The following is a 19,618-nucleotide window of genomic DNA, read 5'->3' as shown; positions in this document are numbered from 1 at the left end:
AGTCTGCTATTTAGGACTGGATTCTATATGTGATAGCTTACCCTGTATATGATGGCTGGCAAGTCCTTCAAACTGGTGTTTCACTTTCCTGTGTATATTATGGGGATCAGAGCATGGCCATACTTCAGTGGTAAGAGTATGTATCACTTTATTTGTCTATGCTGCTTTGATAATAATGGGGTTAATAATTACATTAAAATATATCAGTTTCCAATCCAGTTACAGTTACAGGATAATTTAGAAAGCCTAGATGTGTGTTCTGTGAAAAAAAAAAAAAAAAAAAAAAAAAAAAACACTACAGATTTTAAAGGGAGTTATTGCACATGATTCAAGTGTCTATTGAGACACAAAGAAGAAGGTTTTGTCCTGGAAAACAAATTAGTCTCAACTCACTTAAAGAATGCTTGATACATATGCTTTGTTTCTCTGGGACTCTGGCACTATTTCAGATTGTAGGCAATAAACTACTCAGGATTTTCAGTCATATTTGATATCTAGAAATACAGTAACTCAGAGAAGCTGGGGAATTTCTATCCTTTGAGATGCTTAGGACTTGCCCAAACAAGGTCATCAGCAGCCTGATCTGTCTTTGGAGTTAGCTTGCTATGAGTTGAGGACTGGATGAGAAACCCCCAGAGGTGCCTTATGGCTTTAACCTTTCTGTGAGTCTCTGAGTCTATCTGATCTCAAATTCTCTTACAAATAAGTCAGCTGCATTATCCCCATTCTATGGATGAAGTTTCAGTTCATGGAAATCCCAAATGAATAGGAGAAATATCTCCTATGTTACTTAAAAAGGAGGAGAAGCAAAGCTGTCAAATAGAAGTACCTCCTAAGCACATGGTAGTGCTCCATATCTCTCATATGCACAGTCATTCTCCAGCTGAAGTGTCTAATTTTGCTGACTTTCCTCCTGCCACCAAAAATCTTTGAGAAGCAGATGTTATGCTGGGTAGGAAGCAGAAAGTCATGTTCTAGCAGGTGGGAAGTGCCTAGATCACAGGCCCAGCATCAGGTAGGAACCTGAGCTCTAGAAAAGTCAAAGTTTGCTCATTGAATGACATATGAAGAGGAGAAATATTCTCAGCTTTTCAAATGCACATCTTTCCCATCTACACCATGAAAGAATGAGGGAGAATAGCTGCTCCTGGGTGAATCTGATAAACAAAGAAGTGGGCATTGCCAGTATCTTTCACATTTCCTTGAGTTTTCTTTTTTGACAAGCTGGCACAACTGTCAAGTTTACTACAGATCCATGTATGAAATGTCATTGGTAAGCTCATGTAGCTACTTATGCATTGCATATTACCAAATGCATTTCAAGATTAGTATTTTATGACAAAGACTAGATTAGGTAGTTATAAAATTCACATGAGTTGGAGATACCTGGGGATTTGGTAGGATGGTTTGGGTAAATAATGGGATGTATGTGGTACCGTCTGATATTTCTGAGCTACTGCTGCTGCTTTTCTACTGCAGGCATCATTAGTGGCTGCATGCCCTGCTAAGCATTCCTTGGCAGCAGGATGAACAGATGCAGGCCATTCCTGCAACCTATTTGGTAGTGTGATACCTCTCTAAACCTTCAGAGTTGTTTTGCAGTGCTGCTGAAGTATATGAGATAACTCAAAGGCTGGCAGCCTCATGTGAACTATTTTGACCTTCTTTTTTGCTTCCAGAAAGTCTGATCAATCTCTTTCCCTTCAGACCCAAGCCTGCTCTTTCTGATGGTGTTACAAAGCAACTAGTATTGTGATCATAGCTTTTCGCCACCCCCCCCAGAAAAAAAAAAAAAAAAAAAAAAAAAAAAAAAGATGCAATGAGAAAAGGAAAAAAATAAAGAAATATGTATATATAAAGAAAAGAAGCTGCCTCTGTCTGCTCTGTCTGACACTTTCTGTGTCTCTGTCTCCCTGCCTGGTTTCATTTAAGTCTGCACCTACGACTGTTAGTAGGTATGTCTTTTCATCTTTAATGATATTTGTGAAGGAGCATTTGCCTTACCTTTTCATCTCTCTTGCTTTCTGCTCTTCTAGCTTTATGGCCAATACACAGACCAGATAACTGACTTTGCAGAGAAGGAGGCAGCAAAACTACTGAATACGAGGCAGAGCCAAAAGAACACGGAAAGACCCCTGAAACGTCAGAGTCAAGTAGATATAAAAGAAGAGCACTATTCCAAATGTCAAGGTGGGAACAATTTATCCGTGATTACTCTGTGAACAGATATTGGGAGGACCAGCCAGAGAGATGGAATTTAAGCAAGGCAAAAAGACAAGGAAACTTTGACAGGAGAGAAGTAGAGAAGAAAGGAAAAGGAATCACATTGGATTTAAAAGAGATTTGCATGTCAACTTTCACCCTAGGATTAACCAAGATCTCTTTGGAAAAAAGACCAGTTCCAAATTTAATCTTTTCTCCGACAACAGATCTCTATAACAGGAGGAAAAGGACTTTAGCTGCTAGTGTACAAGATGTTAAATTAAGCACTCCTCCCCCCCTCATTTTTAGTATTTGAAAGTTCAAAGAATTTTGCAAGACTGTAAGACTGTAATGGTCCTTCAACACCAAGCCCAAACAAATCATTACCATAGACATTTTTCAGCATAGGAGAAAAGAGTTCTTTGCATAGGAGATACAGGCTTCATCTATGTTGCCTCAGTTTTTCTGGTTCACTCTTCCCTACACAGCCTGTGCTAGACGCATCCAGAAATACATCACCAGGAAGCTTGGAGAGGACTGGATTTTCTTGGTTCTGTTGGGACTGGTCATGGCGTTGGTGAGCTGGGGAATGGACTATGCCAGTGCAAAGAGCCTACAGGGTGGGTCTCATTCAGGTGTTGCAAAAGTATAAATGGTATGAATGTTTTACAAAGCCTTGTGACCAACATTCCTCCTCCTTTAACATCAGTGTCCCATCTTCACCCCCCAGCTGCCTAGGAAGTTACTTGCAACACAGTAGAGAAAAGGTTAGCTAGGAAAAGCTTCTTTAAAGGGATCATAGGCAAAAATTTGGAAGTGTAAGTGGGAAGGGAACAAAAGATATGTGTATGAGCAAAAGACAACCCATTATTCTTACTCCCTTTCCTTCCTGCTCTCTTGTATGTGTAGGGGCACAGGGAGATGTCAACTCTACTTCTGTTATACTGGCTCCCAACTTCCTCAGGTCTGCTGAGCATGTGTGGGTGGGAAGGGAAAGGGGTCCTTAGATGCCCACCTGATACTGTGTTTTTGTGTTGTTATTTTTTTTTTCCTGTTTTTAACTTGATTATTGTTCCCAATTTTTATTTATATGGTGTTCTGCAGTTTTCTGCTACCTGGTCCCATAGTGCTCTTTTCTTAGGTATTTTTTTTCACAAAGATTTCCTAATCACTGGGTAATATTCCTTCTCTGCAAATGTCCTGTTGTTCCTGTCCCCTTTGCCAGCTATAACAATTACATGATCTTTCAGTGTCCCTCCCCCCCATATCTGTGCACACACATACAGCATTGCCCTCATCCTTTTAATTCCAGTGTTCCTTTGTCCTTAGCCTTAGTGCCCTAGTCCCAACCTGCACACACACACCAAATCCTTTCCTCTCAGTGCTCTTTGCTGCTGGTGTCCACCAGACACTGTACTTCGACAAAGCTCCCAACATCTCCTCAGCCCAGTGTTCCTTCCTTTATGTCTTCCCCACATACCAGGCTTACCCTGTTGATCTCAGAGGCCCCTTGCCCTTTATACTTCCTGCAAGTGAATTATTTGGATTCTTTGTTTTCTCCCTGGGCAGTTCACGCTGTTGGACCCAACTATGCAGCAGTACCACTGCTGTTTTAACAGTTGGCACCATTCCCTTCATGCTGATGCTCTAGAAGGCAAAGCATAAGCACGACTTCTAAGGTAGATATTAAGAAGGAACAAATTTTCCTGGGACTGAGATGGAGAAGAGGACACTAGCTGTTAGTGGACCACTTATAGTCCTCCAACTGCAAAATGAGAAGACCCTGCATGGAAATTCACCCTCACAAGTGCAAAGTAATGCACCTCTTCTAATGCCACATCATGGCACAGGTATTAATAGTGCCTAAGAGCAGAGGACCACTTCTATTCATTCCTGCAGAATGCATATATTATTTGGGATCTTGTACTTAAAATGCAACAAGGCTTTACCCCACTTAACCTATAAAATTAGGATTTATAGATAGCATTTCTCAGAAAAAAAAATAGATTGGACAGGTTTGGCAGGTGTGTGCTTTTGATTGTGATTCTTTAATGTTTATCAGCCTGCTTGGAGCAGCTGTGGTTAATGACAACTTTTTTGTTTGTTTATCTACAGCCTACAAGTGGATGTACAAAGAGCTACACCCAAATATTCCTATGCAGTATCTGGCATGGGTCACATACCCACTTGTTCTCATTCTGTTTGCGGCCATCTTCTGCCACCTCGTCTCTCCACAGGCTGTTGGTGAGGGCAGAAGGCATGGCATAATCGGTTTATGTCTGTCTCTTTTTCTTACTCCATTTGCTTGTGCGTTTTCTACATCCTCTGCTCTGTTGCTGTTTTCAGGGTCTGGGATCCCAGAGCTCAAGACAATTATGAGGGGAGTGGTCCTCAAAGAATATCTCACTCTCAAAGCTTTTGTGGCCAAAGTTGTGGGCCTCACAGCTGGACTTGGAAGTGGCCTGCCTGTGGGGAAAGAGGTAAATATTGCTATCTTCATATGCAGTAGTGGCCAGGGTAGGGTCTAGGCAGTGGGAGGAGTTGTCTGTACAAGAAGAGTCTTTCCTTTTCTTTGGCACCTTTCCTCTTCACAAAGCTCTGCTCTTCCAAGCAACACCTACTTTCCTCTGTCCATTTGAAAGACTTCATATAGAAAAAATCAAAGCACTCAAGTCAGGTAGCTTTCAAGAGGAAAAAAAAAAATACTGAAGAACTGTCTGTGGTGGCCAAAGAAAAATTATGAGATCTGCATCTGGTTATCAGTGACAGAGGATAACCCTCTCTTATTTTCTCTTCCTCTTCTCTTGCAGGGTCCTTTCGTGCATATTGCCAGTATCTGTGCAGCAGTACTCAGCAAGTTTATGTCAATCTTCTGTGGTGTGTATGAGGTAAGGCACATGTTTCTGCATATAGCTCTTCCACAGGCTGAACTCCTAAGACACATTGGCAGGCGACAAACCACAGAGGGAACATATGAATTGAAATGCAACATGCTGTTATAGAGCAGTAAGAGAACAGACAAAAAAAAAAGTGGTAGTGGGAGGACAAATATACAGTCAAACAACTGTGCAGGCCCAACCAGGTGTGTTACCTACCACATTACACAGAGGCTGATAAAGAATACTCATTTTACAAGTTTTCAGTCTCACAATGCTGATATTTTTCCACTGTGACCAACATCTGTGTAAAAAAAATAAATAAATAAATAAAAATAAAAATAAAAATAAAAAACCTTCTTAAGTAGCTATAGACAAAGATCAATTTGTCTTTAAGATAGAATGTGTAAAGCATTACTAATTATAGCCACTGACACTGCCTGTAGGCTTTTGCTATTGCAGAACGGCCTCTGGAGGCTGAATGATGTATTGACTAGTTGCAAAAAAATAATACATTTAGGAATTGCTTTACCTACAAACTCCTAGCAGTAACTGGCTTTGTAATACAATAGCAGGTGCTGTTTTACTTGATCTCGTCTATGCATAAGGACCAAATCTCACTTTTGGAGACCAACGGAGTCACTAAAGACTGGACTAAAATGTACAGGGCCTGCTATTTGTAACGGCTGAATTTGCTGCTGGCTGTTGCTTTGTTTCATTGTTCTGGATCCTAACTCTTTGGCTTTGCTACCTCTAATCCCAGCATGCCTTTCTCTGGCTGCACTCTCTGTTCCAGAATGTGCACAGGCAGCTCGAACTCCTGGTGGCGGCTTGCGCAGTTGGAGTTGGATGTTGCTTCGGGGCTCCTCTTGGAGGCAAGTTGACTTCCTGTATGTGACATTTAATGTAAAACTCAGTCTCTTGCTGTGAGATCTCTTGCTCTCAAGCAGGTTCTCCATTTCTCTAGCATCACAAGTTCTTTCTTTTCTCATGTAACTGGTGGCAGTGAAAGAAAGGAAGAGCATGATCTTGCAAAGGCCACAAGAAAAGTGACAACTTTAACTTTTCTAATAAAACATCTTTGAATCACAGAATCATAAAATCATTTAGGTTGAAAAAGACTTCAGAGATCACCAGGTCCAACCGTTAACATAGCACTGCCAAGTCTACCACTAAACCATGTCTGTAAGCAACACATCAACACATTTTTTGAATAACTCCAGGGATAGTGACTCAACCACTTCCATGGGCAGTCTATTCTTTTGCTTCACAACCCTTTCAGTGAAGAATTTTTCCCTAATATCCAACCTAAACCTTTCCTGGAGCAATTTGAGGCCGTTTCCCCTTGTCTTACCACTTAGTGCTCGGGAGAAGAGATTGACGCCCACCCCACTACAACCTCCTCTGAGGTAGTTGTAGAGAGCAATAAGGTCTCCCCTGAGTATTCTTTTCTCTAGGGTAAATAACCCCAACTGCTCCTTATAAGACTTGTTCTCTAGACCTCTCACCAGCTTCATTGCCCTTCTTTGGACAAGCTCCAGAACCTTGATGTCCTTGTAATGAGAGGCCCAAAACTGAACTCTGTATTCAAGGTGTGGCCTCACCAGAGCCAAGTACAAAGGGACAGTCACTTCCCTAATCCTGCTAGCCATGCTATTTCTGATACAAGCCAGGATGCTGTTGGCCTTCTTGGCCACTTGAGCACACTGCTGGCTCATATTCAGCTTGCTATCAACCAGTAGCTCCAGGTCCCTTTCAGCCAGGCAGCTTTCCAGACACTCTCCTCCCCAGCCTGTAGCGCTGCATGGGATTCTTGTGCCCCAAGTGCAGGACCTGGCACTTAGCCTTGTTGAGCTTCATACAGTTGGCCTCAGCCCATCAGTCCAGCCTATCTAGATCCCTCTGTAGATCCTTCCTACCCTCGAGCAGATCAACACTTGTGCCCAACTTGGTGTTGTCTGCAAACTTACTAAGAGTGCACCTGATCCTCTTGTCCATCTTGTTCAGTCATTTCTACCATGGACGTTGTTCAAGTTGGAGAGCCCCACACTCTATCCAGAAAATAATAAAGGTGCTGTAGAGAACAGAAATGAAAAAAACTTCCCATAAGTGGCATCATCTAACAGCAGGAGATGATGACAACTGTGACAGGGAGTGATAAGATGAAAAGAAAACTACCTTCAACTGTGGACTGGAGAACAAAAATATCAGTGTAGAAAATCTGGGGCTCCCCATGTAGAAGAAGCTTGGATGGCCAAGAAGATGGTTGGGAGGCTGGAGTAATGATGTATGAGGAAGGCTAAGGAAGCTGTTTTTGCTCAGTGTAAACGAGAAAAGGCTAAAGGGGGGTTGTCTCACTGGTGTCATCAACCACCTAAAGGGGGATTTTAAATAAGATTAAGCCAGGCTCTTTTCAGAGGGGCACAGTGGAAGTGGAAAGGGGTACAACTTGCAACAAGGGAAATTCTGACCATGTATAAGGAAGATGTTCCCCTCCCCCAAGGGTGGTTCACCAATGGCATGGATGCCCATGGGGTCTAGAGAATCTACACCTTTGGAGATGTTCAGGACTTACCTAGACAAGATCCTGAGCATTCTGACTGACTCTTGGAGTTAGGACATCACTGAGCAGGGAGTTGGAGAATCTTCTAGAGATACCTTCCAGGCTAAAATTTGCTGTGAGTCTGTGACAATTCAGTGTGTGAATTTTTGCAGCCATAGTTGGGTTCCTTTTAGTAGAATCACACCAAATTGCAGAATTTGATTTCCATTACCTGGGAGTCATGTAATCTTTATCTGACCTTAGTCCAGGATATGATTTGCTACTATACATCATATTGCCAAAGGAATATAACTTTTTGATGTTGTTACTGGTGAACACCACCCTGTGTATTTAAAGAGAAACCTTCAAAATGCATTTGAAAATCCAGTCTGGCCCTCTAAAAGCAAAAGGTGCTCAGCCCTGCTTTTTCTGAGTGCACTCTGGTACTCTTTGTTTGTTCCTGTTGGTCTTTTCAGCTATTTCTATGTTGCTGCACAGCATCAGCACTCTGACATGGTGCTGGGTTTTGGGGGATACCGTATGCTATGGACTTTTCTCAGCAGTCGGTATGAATAATACCATACTGTGCTAGGATCTCTCCATCTCATACCGTTTCTTCAACACTGTTCTCATCAGGCTTTGCACTTTCAAACAGCTCTAAGCTCTACTTACCTCTTGCCATAATGCGGGCCATGTAATAAATACCGTATGTTTCAGGCTGTTAATCATCATGTTGGTAGGCTATAATATAACCCTCATACTATCTCAGATACTTTGAACTGAAACCCATCCCCATTCTGGACATGATTACATCTTAAGACCACAAAGGACTTAGAGGTGACCTGAGGCAAAGTTGTGATTATGGAAAGATTCTTAAGGCTCAGAGAATATTCCATGCCCCTTTGTTGGGTGCACAGTCACAGCCTTGATATACTTCTTGGTTGAGGCTCAAATACCTGCTCAGGTAAGTGGGAATTCATGGCCTTTAGCCCTAAGAATTCTGCCTGGACACAGAATCCCGATGTAACACAAGCCTGCCCTCTCTCAAAACTTCAGTCTCATGGAAGATATAACAGGCTGCTTTAGGGACATGTAGTACCAGAAAGTACCAAATATGCAGTTGTTTAACCCTCCTGTTCTTTATATTAGACACCAACTAGGATTTCAACAACTTGAAAAAAAGCTATCTGCTCCCTAAGGCTCTTCACCATTCTCAGGCATGTCAGGGCTCTCAGCCACTCTTCCAAATATTGGAGGAAGTAGATTTTCTCCTTCCCATGTCCTCCAAAATTGTCTCAGGAGAGACCCTATATTTCATAACTTCACCAATGGCTTGTAAATTTATAATTTTAGTGATTGTCTTCACCAGCAAAGCACAATCCTTTACTACATGAGCTGCTACCTATTCATCTACCCAGGATGATAGACCCTTCAGCTGTCCACATTCTGTTGTGGATATGCATGTGTCTTGTGCATACAAACTCAGAGGGTAGGGTTTTTTTGAGGCACTCTCTGGCACATGTGCAACCTGAGATTCCCTTCCAAAGTAAAAGAGATGGAATAAAGTACACACATGTAGTCCACCCTCTGAAGAATTTTTCATGAGACGTTTATTCTACAGTGAAAGATATGTGCATGTTTCAATGAAAGATGAGATGCTGACTTCTCCTTGTGTCTTGAATATGTGACTCAATGTATATGCCTGTCTTGTGCAACATAGAATCAGTCCTTGAATATTTTGAAGCTGTCCAGAATGAAGAATTAAGATGTAATATTGGTGGCAGAGTTGGTTGACAGCATGTGTCCATACCTGCTAATTCTGTTGCTCATTGCTTTCTTTCCTTTTTTCTTTTTTTCTTTTTTTTTTTTTTTTCTTCTGTTTCTCTGTCTCTTCCACCAGTAGCAGCCATATTATTACACGGATGTCCTGACTGTGGGTTGTGCTGTGGGTGTTGGCTGCTGCTTTGGGACACCACTTGGAGGCAAGTGGCTGTTCTGTTTCCTTTTTCTCAGGTACCTAAATCCTCTCCTGCCTAGTCCTCTTCTCCTTTCCTGCACCCTATTTTTGATTTTTCATTTACTTTGAGCAAAAAGGCTTGCCATTAATGTCACCAATCTCTCCAGTTTCTCTGACACAGTCTTTTCTCCACGTTTTCAGCCTTCTGAAGGTCAAGAGGGGAAGATACTCTAGAACAGTAGTTTCCAAATTGACATGTGCACACCCCAGGGGGTGTGATAGACAGTCCATTAGGTTATGGAAAGATAATACTGAAAAGTCTATTTGTATTTATTTTCTATCTAAATAAATGAATTAAAATTAAAATTAAAAAAAAAAAACTTTGCTAATATTCAATATACATATTGACACTGGTGGCCTCACTTGATCCATATATCAGATGGCCACATCACATACAGCATGTGAGGTGTTCTGGGTGAAGAACAGTTGTTGCTTAATGCAGAGGGCTGACAGTAATGCCCTCATTTGTTCATTTGCATTCAGTGTATTGCAATGTATTTCAGTCTATGTGCGCATGGTTGATGGATGTATGGGTTATATTGTCTAAGTTAACTAAAATAACCCTCACAAAATGGACAAGTGCCTTTAAAAGATTCCTGCAAAAAAATTGCAGATTGAAGACAATACCTATAATGTGACTATAGGCAAATTCGGAGAAAATGGCAGAGTAGGCACCTCCACCCCCAGAGTGGCCTCTTCATATGCCACATTATGAGGTAAAAATGGTCACAATCTCATCGGGTTTGACAAGAAGCTGACCAAAATAAGTAAATAAATAATAAAGAAATTAAATTATCAAGAAAACTATTTGAAATATGGCTTTAAATCCACCATTGTTAATGATGTATTTTGTGCATTGACATGTAAGCTATCAACAGCATGAAGCTATCAGAATTAGCAAGACATTTAAAAACTAAGCATCCAGAATGTGAAGACAAACCTCTACTGTTTTTTCAACGATTTTTCAGGCTATGCATTACTCGCTCCAGTACTTCACAAAATCTCACTAAACTTAATGATAATTTTTAGAAGTCTTTTTTTGAGGTTTCTGACTTCATAGTGAAAGATGAAAAGCCACATCCCACTGGGGAAACACGTTCTTCCTGCCAGAGTAAAAAATGTCTGGCATAATGCACAGAAAGCAATATCACAAGAAATTAAAATGCACTCCTTTGTCAGCAAATACTGTTGAAAGACACAGAAAACATTGCTGAAGATTTGAAACAACAAGTATCAGAACAAATTATGGAGTGTGGGAGGCTTGCTATGCAGCTTGATAAAAGTACAGATGTTTCTAATGTGTCTGTTTATGGTATTTGCTAGATTCTGTTTCAACAGTGAAATACATGAAGAAAAGATCTACTAGAGAAGATATATTCTCAACAGTAAAAGACTTCTTTCATAAAAGCAATATTTTATGGAAGAACTCTATGTAACCACTGATGGAGCAGCTGCCTTGACTGGAATAAGAAAAGGATTCTACTGTGCGTTTACAAAGACAGTACTCCACACAAAATTCATTCACCGCATGGTTCAGAGGCAAGCTATTGCAGCTAAGAAATGAGAGCCAGACTACACAAATGGGTGCATAGAAATGGGAGCTAGAAGTTCATGACCTGTCATCGATGTGGTTAAATGTGGTTAATATCATAAAAACAAGACCTTAAAATAGTAGAATCTTTACAATAGTTTGCAGTGAGATGGGGAATGACCACAAAAATCTTCTACACCACATAAAGGTTCACTGGTTATCTCATGGAAAAGGGTTTAAAAGAGTTGTCAAATTTAAAGACTAGTCACACATTTTTATTTTATTAAAAAAAAAAAAAATGGTGTTCTGAATTTGCTGGCCTTTTCTGTGATGAGAAGTGGCTGTCAGTTTTATGCTACCTAGCACATAATTTTGGAAAAATAAACACACCTAATCTGTCCCTTCAAGGTGAAAGTGACATTTTAACCATGAGTGAGAAAGAAGTGCTTTTCAAAAGAATATTGTACCATTGTGGAGATTTTGTGGTTTTCTTGTTGAAAATTATTTGGGTCACCTATAAAAATTCTTATACTATATATGTAAAAAACTTGGAAACAAAATTTTCTAACACATTTTAAAGTCTTCCAAAGGAACATTTCAGTGGATTTTGAACTCATTTGTTAAAGATATAAAAATGCAACATCTTCCAATTAGTTTGCAACAACTGATTGACATCAGGGAAGATGGAAATATACTAGCCAGATTTCAGCACAAACCTTTGCTTAAGTGGTAAATGGAATTGAAAAAAATGAATATCATGATTTAGTAAGTGCAGTGAAGGATGCCCTTCTTCCCTTTCAATCTTCAGCAGCATCTTTTTCAGCTCTGACAACCATTAAAACCAAGTACTGAAATAAACTGAACTTAGAACTAGACCTTTGAATCACTGTATCACAAAGAGTTAAACCAGGAACAAAAAGCTTTTGTGAGAACAAAAAGCTTTTTGTACCATTAATGAATGAAATAAATTTTTCTTAAAATATTCTCTATTTCATCATCTTATCCCTTTTTTTATTATTTTTGTGTATGCTTTATAATGTACCCAATATGTTAGTACAGTAGGACATGTTTATAATTTATAAATAAATATACATATACCGAGGTACATACTCAAAAATATTTTACTGATAGGATACGTGATCAAAGAAGTTTGGATATCACAGCTTTAGAAGACTTATTTAGAAGTCTCTCTTGTGCTTTTGGCATTACACTTCTGATTTTAACTTTTTAACTTTTCTCCCTTTCCAACTCTTTCTAGGGGTCCTTTTCAGCATTGAGGTCACTTCCACTTACTTTGCTGTGCGTAACTATTGGAGAGGTTTCTTTGCAGCTACCTTTAGTGCCTTCATTTTCCGAGTCCTTGCTGTTTGGAACAAGGATGCAGGTAAGCTAAAAATCATTCTTAGTCTCTTTGTACAAATGCTGTTCTATAAATTTATTATTTTCCATCTTTCTCAAAACCATAAACTTTTAGGATGTTTGAAACTTCTGCCATGACATATAATGTCTAGCAGTGTAGAAGGAAAGAGAAAGAGAAGCATGATATATCATCAAGATTATAACTATAACCTATTCCAGTGTGTTGGGTATATGACTGAAAAAATGACTGAATATGATTTCCCATCAAGTAAGAGAGTGTCTGAGGTGGGATTTTTGCATCTAGTCAGCATAACATCGAGGTTGCAAACATAGAGGTATCTCATCACAGAGGAGGTAATACCTATTGCAGTGTATGTTGCTGTGGTCCACTGGAAACACCATGGTCTGCCTTAGTCATCTCTTGACTAGAAGCAAACAAAGCAAAAAGTAGTCTCAAACACTGGGATGATAGAATGATTAGGAGGCTGCAAAACTGTTGGGGTCTGACTGAAGTTCCTGAGTACTGAAAGGTCAAACAGTACTTGTTTCAACTGTAGCTCTGGTAGAAAAAAAATAAGTGTCTCAGCTGAAAGGGATGAGTGCAATACTTGTGCAGACAGAAAGCATAGAAGAAGTTTGTTCAGAAAACTGAATGAAGTTCCAGCTGATGTAGAAGATTGCTATCTCTTTGTAAACTTTGTAAATGTTTTAATAACATATATAACTCCTTTATTCTTACACTTCTGTTTTTCTGGTATGAGCTTTATGTGGTCACTTTCCTTTCTTGAAACTTAATGACTTCACAGAGTTGGATTTTTTCTGTGCTAAAACATTTTTTTTGGCTTGAATACTCTACTCTCTTGATTATAGAAAGTGCCTATGTCTTTGTCTGTGAAATACTGCCTCATATTAAGGCGTATTCAACTATCAGATCTGTCAGAAGAACACCTCTCTCTGTTCTTTGCAGAGAAAGATGTAAGAAATTTGAAGCCAGATGACAGGATGCCCTATCCTTCACTTCATCTACTCTAACTCCCCTGCTGATCTCTTAAATCATTAGAAATTAACTTGATCCTGGAGCATCTTACTTATTGTCCCTTCTTCAAAATCATCCAAGCAGCTTTAACACCAATATGAATGGCTCCTTACGTTCTGCTTCAGTAGCTGACTGGGTTAAAAATTTCCATGATCAAATTGTGTATGGAAAATGATTCCTTTTCAAGGTTCTGAATTTTCATTGTCTATATGGTCAGTATCTTGTCCTCATATTAGAGAATTAGAAACTTTTGTCTATACCAGAAATCTGTTATTTTTATGGTCTTTCATCACGCCTGCTCTGATTTATCTTTCATGTCTTCTCTTTCTCATTTTCTTCTGAAAGTTACAAGCCCAGTCTTTTCAGTCATTGTTCATGCAACAGTTTTTATTAGGGCCCTCTCATGCGTTTTCATAATCTCTAGTCTTGTCTGCTGTCAAAAGTTATGCACTTGGCATGATGACTTGGCACTAGTTTCCTGTGTGAATACTATGATGACTCAGTTAGAATGCCTTTGTGTGAGGTAGGCTAATACATAAGTTGTGACCAATGCCTCTTTTCCTTTCACTGTGTGTTTACAACTTCCCCATGAGGTAGCAAGAGTTAGCTATTGGAGCTTCCTTTGGCCTTCTCATTTTCAGGCTGAATATACCTAGTTCCTGCAGTCTCTTCCTATGCATCATGTGCCCCATGTCCTGGACCATCTTGGGGCTCATCACTGGACTGTCTCCAGTTTTGAAACATTTCTTTTGTTCCAGGTTTTCTAGATGTGGCCTCATCAGTGCCATATAAAAGGGAATACCTCAATTTTCTGGTTGTGCTTTTGCTGATGTGACCCAATATGTTGTTAGCCTTCATTGACACAAGGACACACATTGAACACTAGTTCCCACCAGGACCTACTGGTCTTTTTGTGCAGAGCTCTTTTTGTTGACTAGGTTCCCAGACTGTACTGATCCACCTGCCATTCCAGATGCAGGACTAAATATTTGTCTTTGTTGTATTTGTGATCTTCCAACCTGTCAGCTCCTCCATGACTGAGGCCATTCTGAATGAACAGCTGTCCAGTCCTCCAGGTTATCAACCATTCCCTTCTCTCCCTTCCCAGTTTGATGTGGTCAGCAAACTCACTGGTGAGTGAGTTCCACCCTATCATCCAGGAGACTGATGAAGATGTTAAACATAATCACATCCAATATTGATCTCTAAAGAAATCCATTCAACACCACAGAGCCCTAACACGACAGTTTGCAGCCCATTACAGGTCTATTGTGACATGTATCATTACATATCTAACAAGATAAACCTTTTTTTTTTTTCTCTCTCTGAGATAGTTTCTGATCCATGATAATATTTTCCCTTTCACCATTTGATCATATGGCTCCAGAGACTCTTAATAATCTAAATTAAAAATCTTTATCTTAATAATAATATAAATAAACACAATTCCTGTTAATCTTGCTAACCCACAGAGATCTGATTAAATCATTGCTCTAAGCCTGGTCTTGTTTGGGAAAAAAAAAAAAAAAATATATATATATATATATATATATATGAATGTCTCTCTTAATTACCATATTATGCTAGAATTTTGCTGTTTGTTTGTTTGTTTTTCTGATTGTGCAAATAATTTCTTGATTCCGGACATGTTTTTATTTATATCAATACTCATTGAGCTGCATTTCCATTCTGCACTGGATGGCCATTTGAACTTTACCTATTAGCATATAGTTATTTATTATTTCCACACTCATACCTCCAGGTAAAAGCAGGACAGCTTTCGACATCTGAGTAATTTTAGGAGTGAAACACAACCAGTGGAAGTGAGATGGAAAAAATGGAGCATAGTTTATCTTTTCCCTGGGACTCCTAAGACATTTATTCTTTTGGCACCAGGCAAAAATTGTGCATATAAGACTTTGGAGATGATACGAGTTTTGTTTCTAGAAGGCAATCACAATTGTCTGTGACAAAGCTTCTCCAGATAAGTGAGCACTGCCTGCCTCTGTAAAGAGTTTTTAAATCAGTGAGTGCACTAAGAGCTTTTACTGCCTAAAGAATGGTTGGCAGAAGAAAAGAAGAAATAGAAAGCCCTTTACAAATCTGGTGTTGTAGCTAAAAATATATGTACATTCTCTGAAAACAAATCTATACCATCAAGAGTGCTACAGAGTGCTACAGTTGCAAGTGTTTAAAAATAGAGACTAACAAAATCAGAGCAGTCTGTATATCTGTAATATTGTATATAATGTCATGAAACCATACAAGGGCACATATACAACTAGTTCTCCTGTCTCTACTCCCAGTTTTCATGGTATTTAACTTTTCACATCATTGTTCCCTTTCCTTTTCTACCTCTTTCTTCTCACACAGTTACCATCACAGCCCTGTTCAGAACTAACTTTCGCATGGATTTTCCCTTTGATCTGCAAGAGCTGCCAGCATTTGCTGTAATAGGGTAAGTTCCCAAAGGATTTCAAGTAAGCTCTGATAGGAATTCTTTTGCATAACAGAATAACTGCTCTTTCATTTTCACTGAAAAGACCTCTTCTTGCTGGGATTCTTCCTTCAGCAATGGTGGCCATGTAGCACAATAGGTAAGGAATGAAACATGGATATTACCCACATTACATTTTGTTCCCATGTATCTTTATCAAAAATTAAGTTCCACAGGAAATAAAATTAAAGATTAAAATAAAAGAGGAAGTCTAATTTGGTCTACGGTATAAATGTGTATAAAAATGAGTATATATATCATGGGTATAAATTTACTGAATGGCCCTCTAGCCATTTTGAGGGCATGGCCAAATGACCTGATCCAAGTATGGCCTTTTCACTTGACAGTTATCTTCTTCAGCTTGAGCTTATGGGTCCAGACCTTGATGAGATGAAGCCAGGAGTTGGACTTGATGATCCTTATGTGTCCCTTCCAACTCAGGATATTCTATGATTCTATGATTCTAAGTCTATTTGTGAAGAAACAAAACAGCAACTTAGGTTTCTGCAATCTCCAAGCAGAAATACTATGAGAGCCTGTGTCGGCGAATAAAAGGAATTGCTTGAAATGTCAAGAATAATTTGCATCTTTATTTTCTACCTTTTGGGAACAGCTCTGCCAAGGTCAAAACTTGCTTAGTTTTGAAACCAAGGTCTAGACTTCTTTAGTTTTGATATCTAGAAAGTTATATTTAGTTTGTTAAGACCTGGTCAGTTAGTACATGCCAATGGAATGCTCTGAAAGCATACAGGAAAAACAGAGAAGAAAAAAACTCAGAGAATATAGGGGGGAATGGGACAAAACATTTATCCAGGGAGTTTCCTTTCTACAAGATCAGAAATGGTATCCTTTCCAAGAGAAGTTGGTACACTTGATATGCTGACAAAGATAGCTTAACTGTAATCGGATCCAGTGATAACAGATAAATTGTTAAGATCAGCCATTCAGTTTTTGGTGGTGGTGGTTTGGTTTGCTTTGCTTTGCTTTGTTTGTTTGTTTTTGGTGGTGGTGGTGGTATTTGTTTGTTTTTTGCAGTACTGCACACAGGCTATGAAAGGTGTATGAGATGGTTGTGAAATGCTTTCAAATATCTAGGTGTCCAATGTGCTATTAAAAACAAAGAGAGAAAGAGAGACACTTGTACAGTCTTGGATGAAGTCCTGAAGCCAACTTGGAATGTTCTAAATTCTCTTAACATTCATTCTCAAAGTCGAGCTCCCTTTCTATTCAACATACTTCTTCACTTTCAAGTAGCACACACACACACACACACACAAAAAAAAAAAAAAAAGAGGCAGACTAAGCGCTATAAAAAGGTAGATCTTGTTCTTCTGTGTCAGCAAATGTTGATAAGTTGCAAAATGCATGCAGAAGGAGCACCTCTATTTTATTGACAAATTGATAGCCAGGAATGGAGTAATGTACTTTTTAAAATAGTGTATTATAAAGAAACTCAATTCACTCTGCAGTTGCAGAAGGCATATTTTAACAGCAATGCTAGATAGTGCAGGCTTGAACTATTTGAGAAGCTCATTGAACAAATGTTTTCCTGTGAGCAGTTTTATATTTAGTTTTAGCTTGTTCCTATGCAATTTCAAGTAACCAAGCAGGAATTCTTCAAAATACAATTATTATTTTTTATATAAGCTAAAATCATCTTTGAATGAGATTTAGTAAAAAACTGCAGGCCATAAAATAATGAAAAATTCCATTCATTTTTAAAATGAATAGAATGAATATGTTACTTGTGTGTCAGTATTCTGTGGCTTAATTATTTGCCACATAAAATAACACTTCCTCTTACCAAATTTAAATGCACTCTTTTTTTTTTTTACTTCACTGTTGAGTATTATGTCCTATTTACCCAGGTCTAATTAAAGTAGAGTATAGGAATCATAGAATGCTATACATTTTTGGCTCTATTAGGATCAGGAACGTAGGCCTAAGGAATTAGGATCATAGGCACAAGAATCATACGATCACTGAATCATAGAATAACCCAGCTTGGAAGGGACCTTGAATCCCTCAAAGGGATCATCTGGTCCAACCTTCTGTGTGAAAACGGAGCCTAGGTGGGATTATTTAACACCCTGTCCACTTGCACCTTGAAAACCTTCACTGACGGGGATTCTACCATGTCCCTGAGGAGCCTGTTCCAGTGATTGATCTCACTGTAAAAAATTTCTTTCATATATCAAGATGAAGTCTATCTCACTGCAGCTTGTACTCATTGTCCCTTGTCTTCTCAATGTGTCTCCTGGTGAAGAGAGAACCTTTGTCCTCTTTGTAGCCAACCCTTAAATACTGAAATATAGTGATGAGATTCCACCACAGCCTTCTCTTCTCCAGGATGTAAAGACCTAACTCCTTGAGTTTTTTCTCATAAGGCAGGCTCTCCAGCCCTTTGATCACCTTCATTAATGATCTCAATGATGGGGTAGAGCGGACCAGCAGTAAATTCCTGGATGACACAAAAACTGGGGGGAGTGAATGATTCACCTAAGGGCCATGCAGCCACCCAGAGGGATCTCAACAGGCTGCAGAGGTGGACTGATAACAATTTCATGAAGTTCAATGAGGAAAAGTGCAGAGTGCATTACTCATCCAGGTCATTGATAAAGGTATGGAAAGGACTGGCCCCAATACTGAGCCCTGGGGTCACCACTAGTGACCAGCATCCAACTGGATTTATCTCCATTCACCAAGACTCTCTGCCAGTCACTCTGCCAGTTTTTCATCCAACGAATCAAATACATGTCCAAGCCTTGAGCAGCCACCTTCTTCAGGAGAATGCTGTGTGAAATGGTGTCAAAAGCCTTACTGAAGTCTAGGTAGAGCACATCTACAGCCAATATACCTAAAGTAAGATCAGCCTTGGTAACAGTCCCTCTAATCCTGATCCAAAGAACTCAATAGAGTTCTAATAATAGAATAGACCAATTTCAAAAAAATTAAAGAATAGACCAATAGACCAAAAAATTTAAGAATAGACCAATTTCATGGTCTCCATAGCTTACCTCCATACACTCAAACATCTTTTACATAAAGTTCAACTTCGCCTCCTCTTCCCATCCTGTCTTTCCAAAGGATAGTGGCCATGCATAGTGGTCTTCCAGTCAAGTGAGTTTTCCCATCAAGTTTGTGTGATTCCTATAACATCATAAATCTCAGACTCAACATAGAACTCCAGTTCCTCTGTTTGTTGCCCAAAATATGTGCATTGGTATGCATGCTCTTGAGGTGGCTGGGCTTAGGTTTCTTGCCTATGGAGAGAATTGGTGTGCTTAATACCCTAGTAGTGGCACTCATCTGCCCTGTTGCATCTAAATGTCATGGTTTTGGACACCACTTCACCCCCATTCCCAAGCCCACTCCTAGTGTGTTACTTCTTATATTTGATGTAGGTGTACAATTTTGCTGAATCAAACTCCTTTTCTTTTTTACTATTTCCCATTCCAACCTGATGTTTAAGTTCTGACAATACATGTCTTCAATGAGCTGTTCTTTTCCAGGCCACACTAAAATCTATCAGTCTTTCTTTGTAGATCCTAATACTGT

At 39.4% G+C, this 19,618-nt stretch overlaps 1 protein-coding gene across 8 annotated transcripts in view; it reads left to right on the top strand.

The window, feature by feature from the left end:
- The window catches only part of CLCN1 (chloride voltage-gated channel 1), a gene marked incomplete at its 5' end in the record, with an annotated part of 64,375 nt that overhangs the window by 28,216 nt on the left and 16,541 nt on the right, over nucleotides 1–19,618 (top strand). For 3 of the 8 annotated variants that reach the window (XM_084501899.1, XM_084501900.1, XM_084501898.1), the window contains 8 exons: nucleotides 2,037–2,190; nucleotides 2,691–2,822; nucleotides 4,318–4,446; nucleotides 4,549–4,682; nucleotides 5,013–5,090; nucleotides 5,875–5,968; nucleotides 12,427–12,552; nucleotides 15,937–16,021. In XM_084501899.1, coding sequence (XP_084358025.1) covers nucleotides 2,037–2,190; nucleotides 2,691–2,822; nucleotides 4,318–4,446; nucleotides 4,549–4,682; nucleotides 5,013–5,090; nucleotides 5,875–5,968; nucleotides 12,427–12,552; nucleotides 15,937–16,021 — 932 coding nt within the window. Of the gene's footprint in view, nucleotides 1–2,036; nucleotides 2,191–2,690; nucleotides 2,823–4,317; nucleotides 4,447–4,548; nucleotides 4,683–5,012; nucleotides 5,091–5,874; nucleotides 5,969–9,523; nucleotides 9,603–12,426; nucleotides 12,553–15,936; nucleotides 16,022–19,618 lie in introns of all 8 variants that reach the window. The other 5 variants (XM_084501902.1, XM_084501901.1, XM_084501903.1 and 2 more) reach the window with 3 other exon arrangements.

The sequence above is a fragment of the Aythya ferina genome (assembly GCF_964211825.1).
Source record: "Aythya ferina genome assembly, chromosome: 1".
Classification (NCBI taxonomy): domain Eukaryota; kingdom Metazoa; phylum Chordata; class Aves; order Anseriformes; family Anatidae; genus Aythya; species Aythya ferina.
The sequence above is the reverse complement of the archived record's forward strand: the minus strand, read 5'-3'. Positions and strand labels throughout refer to the sequence as shown.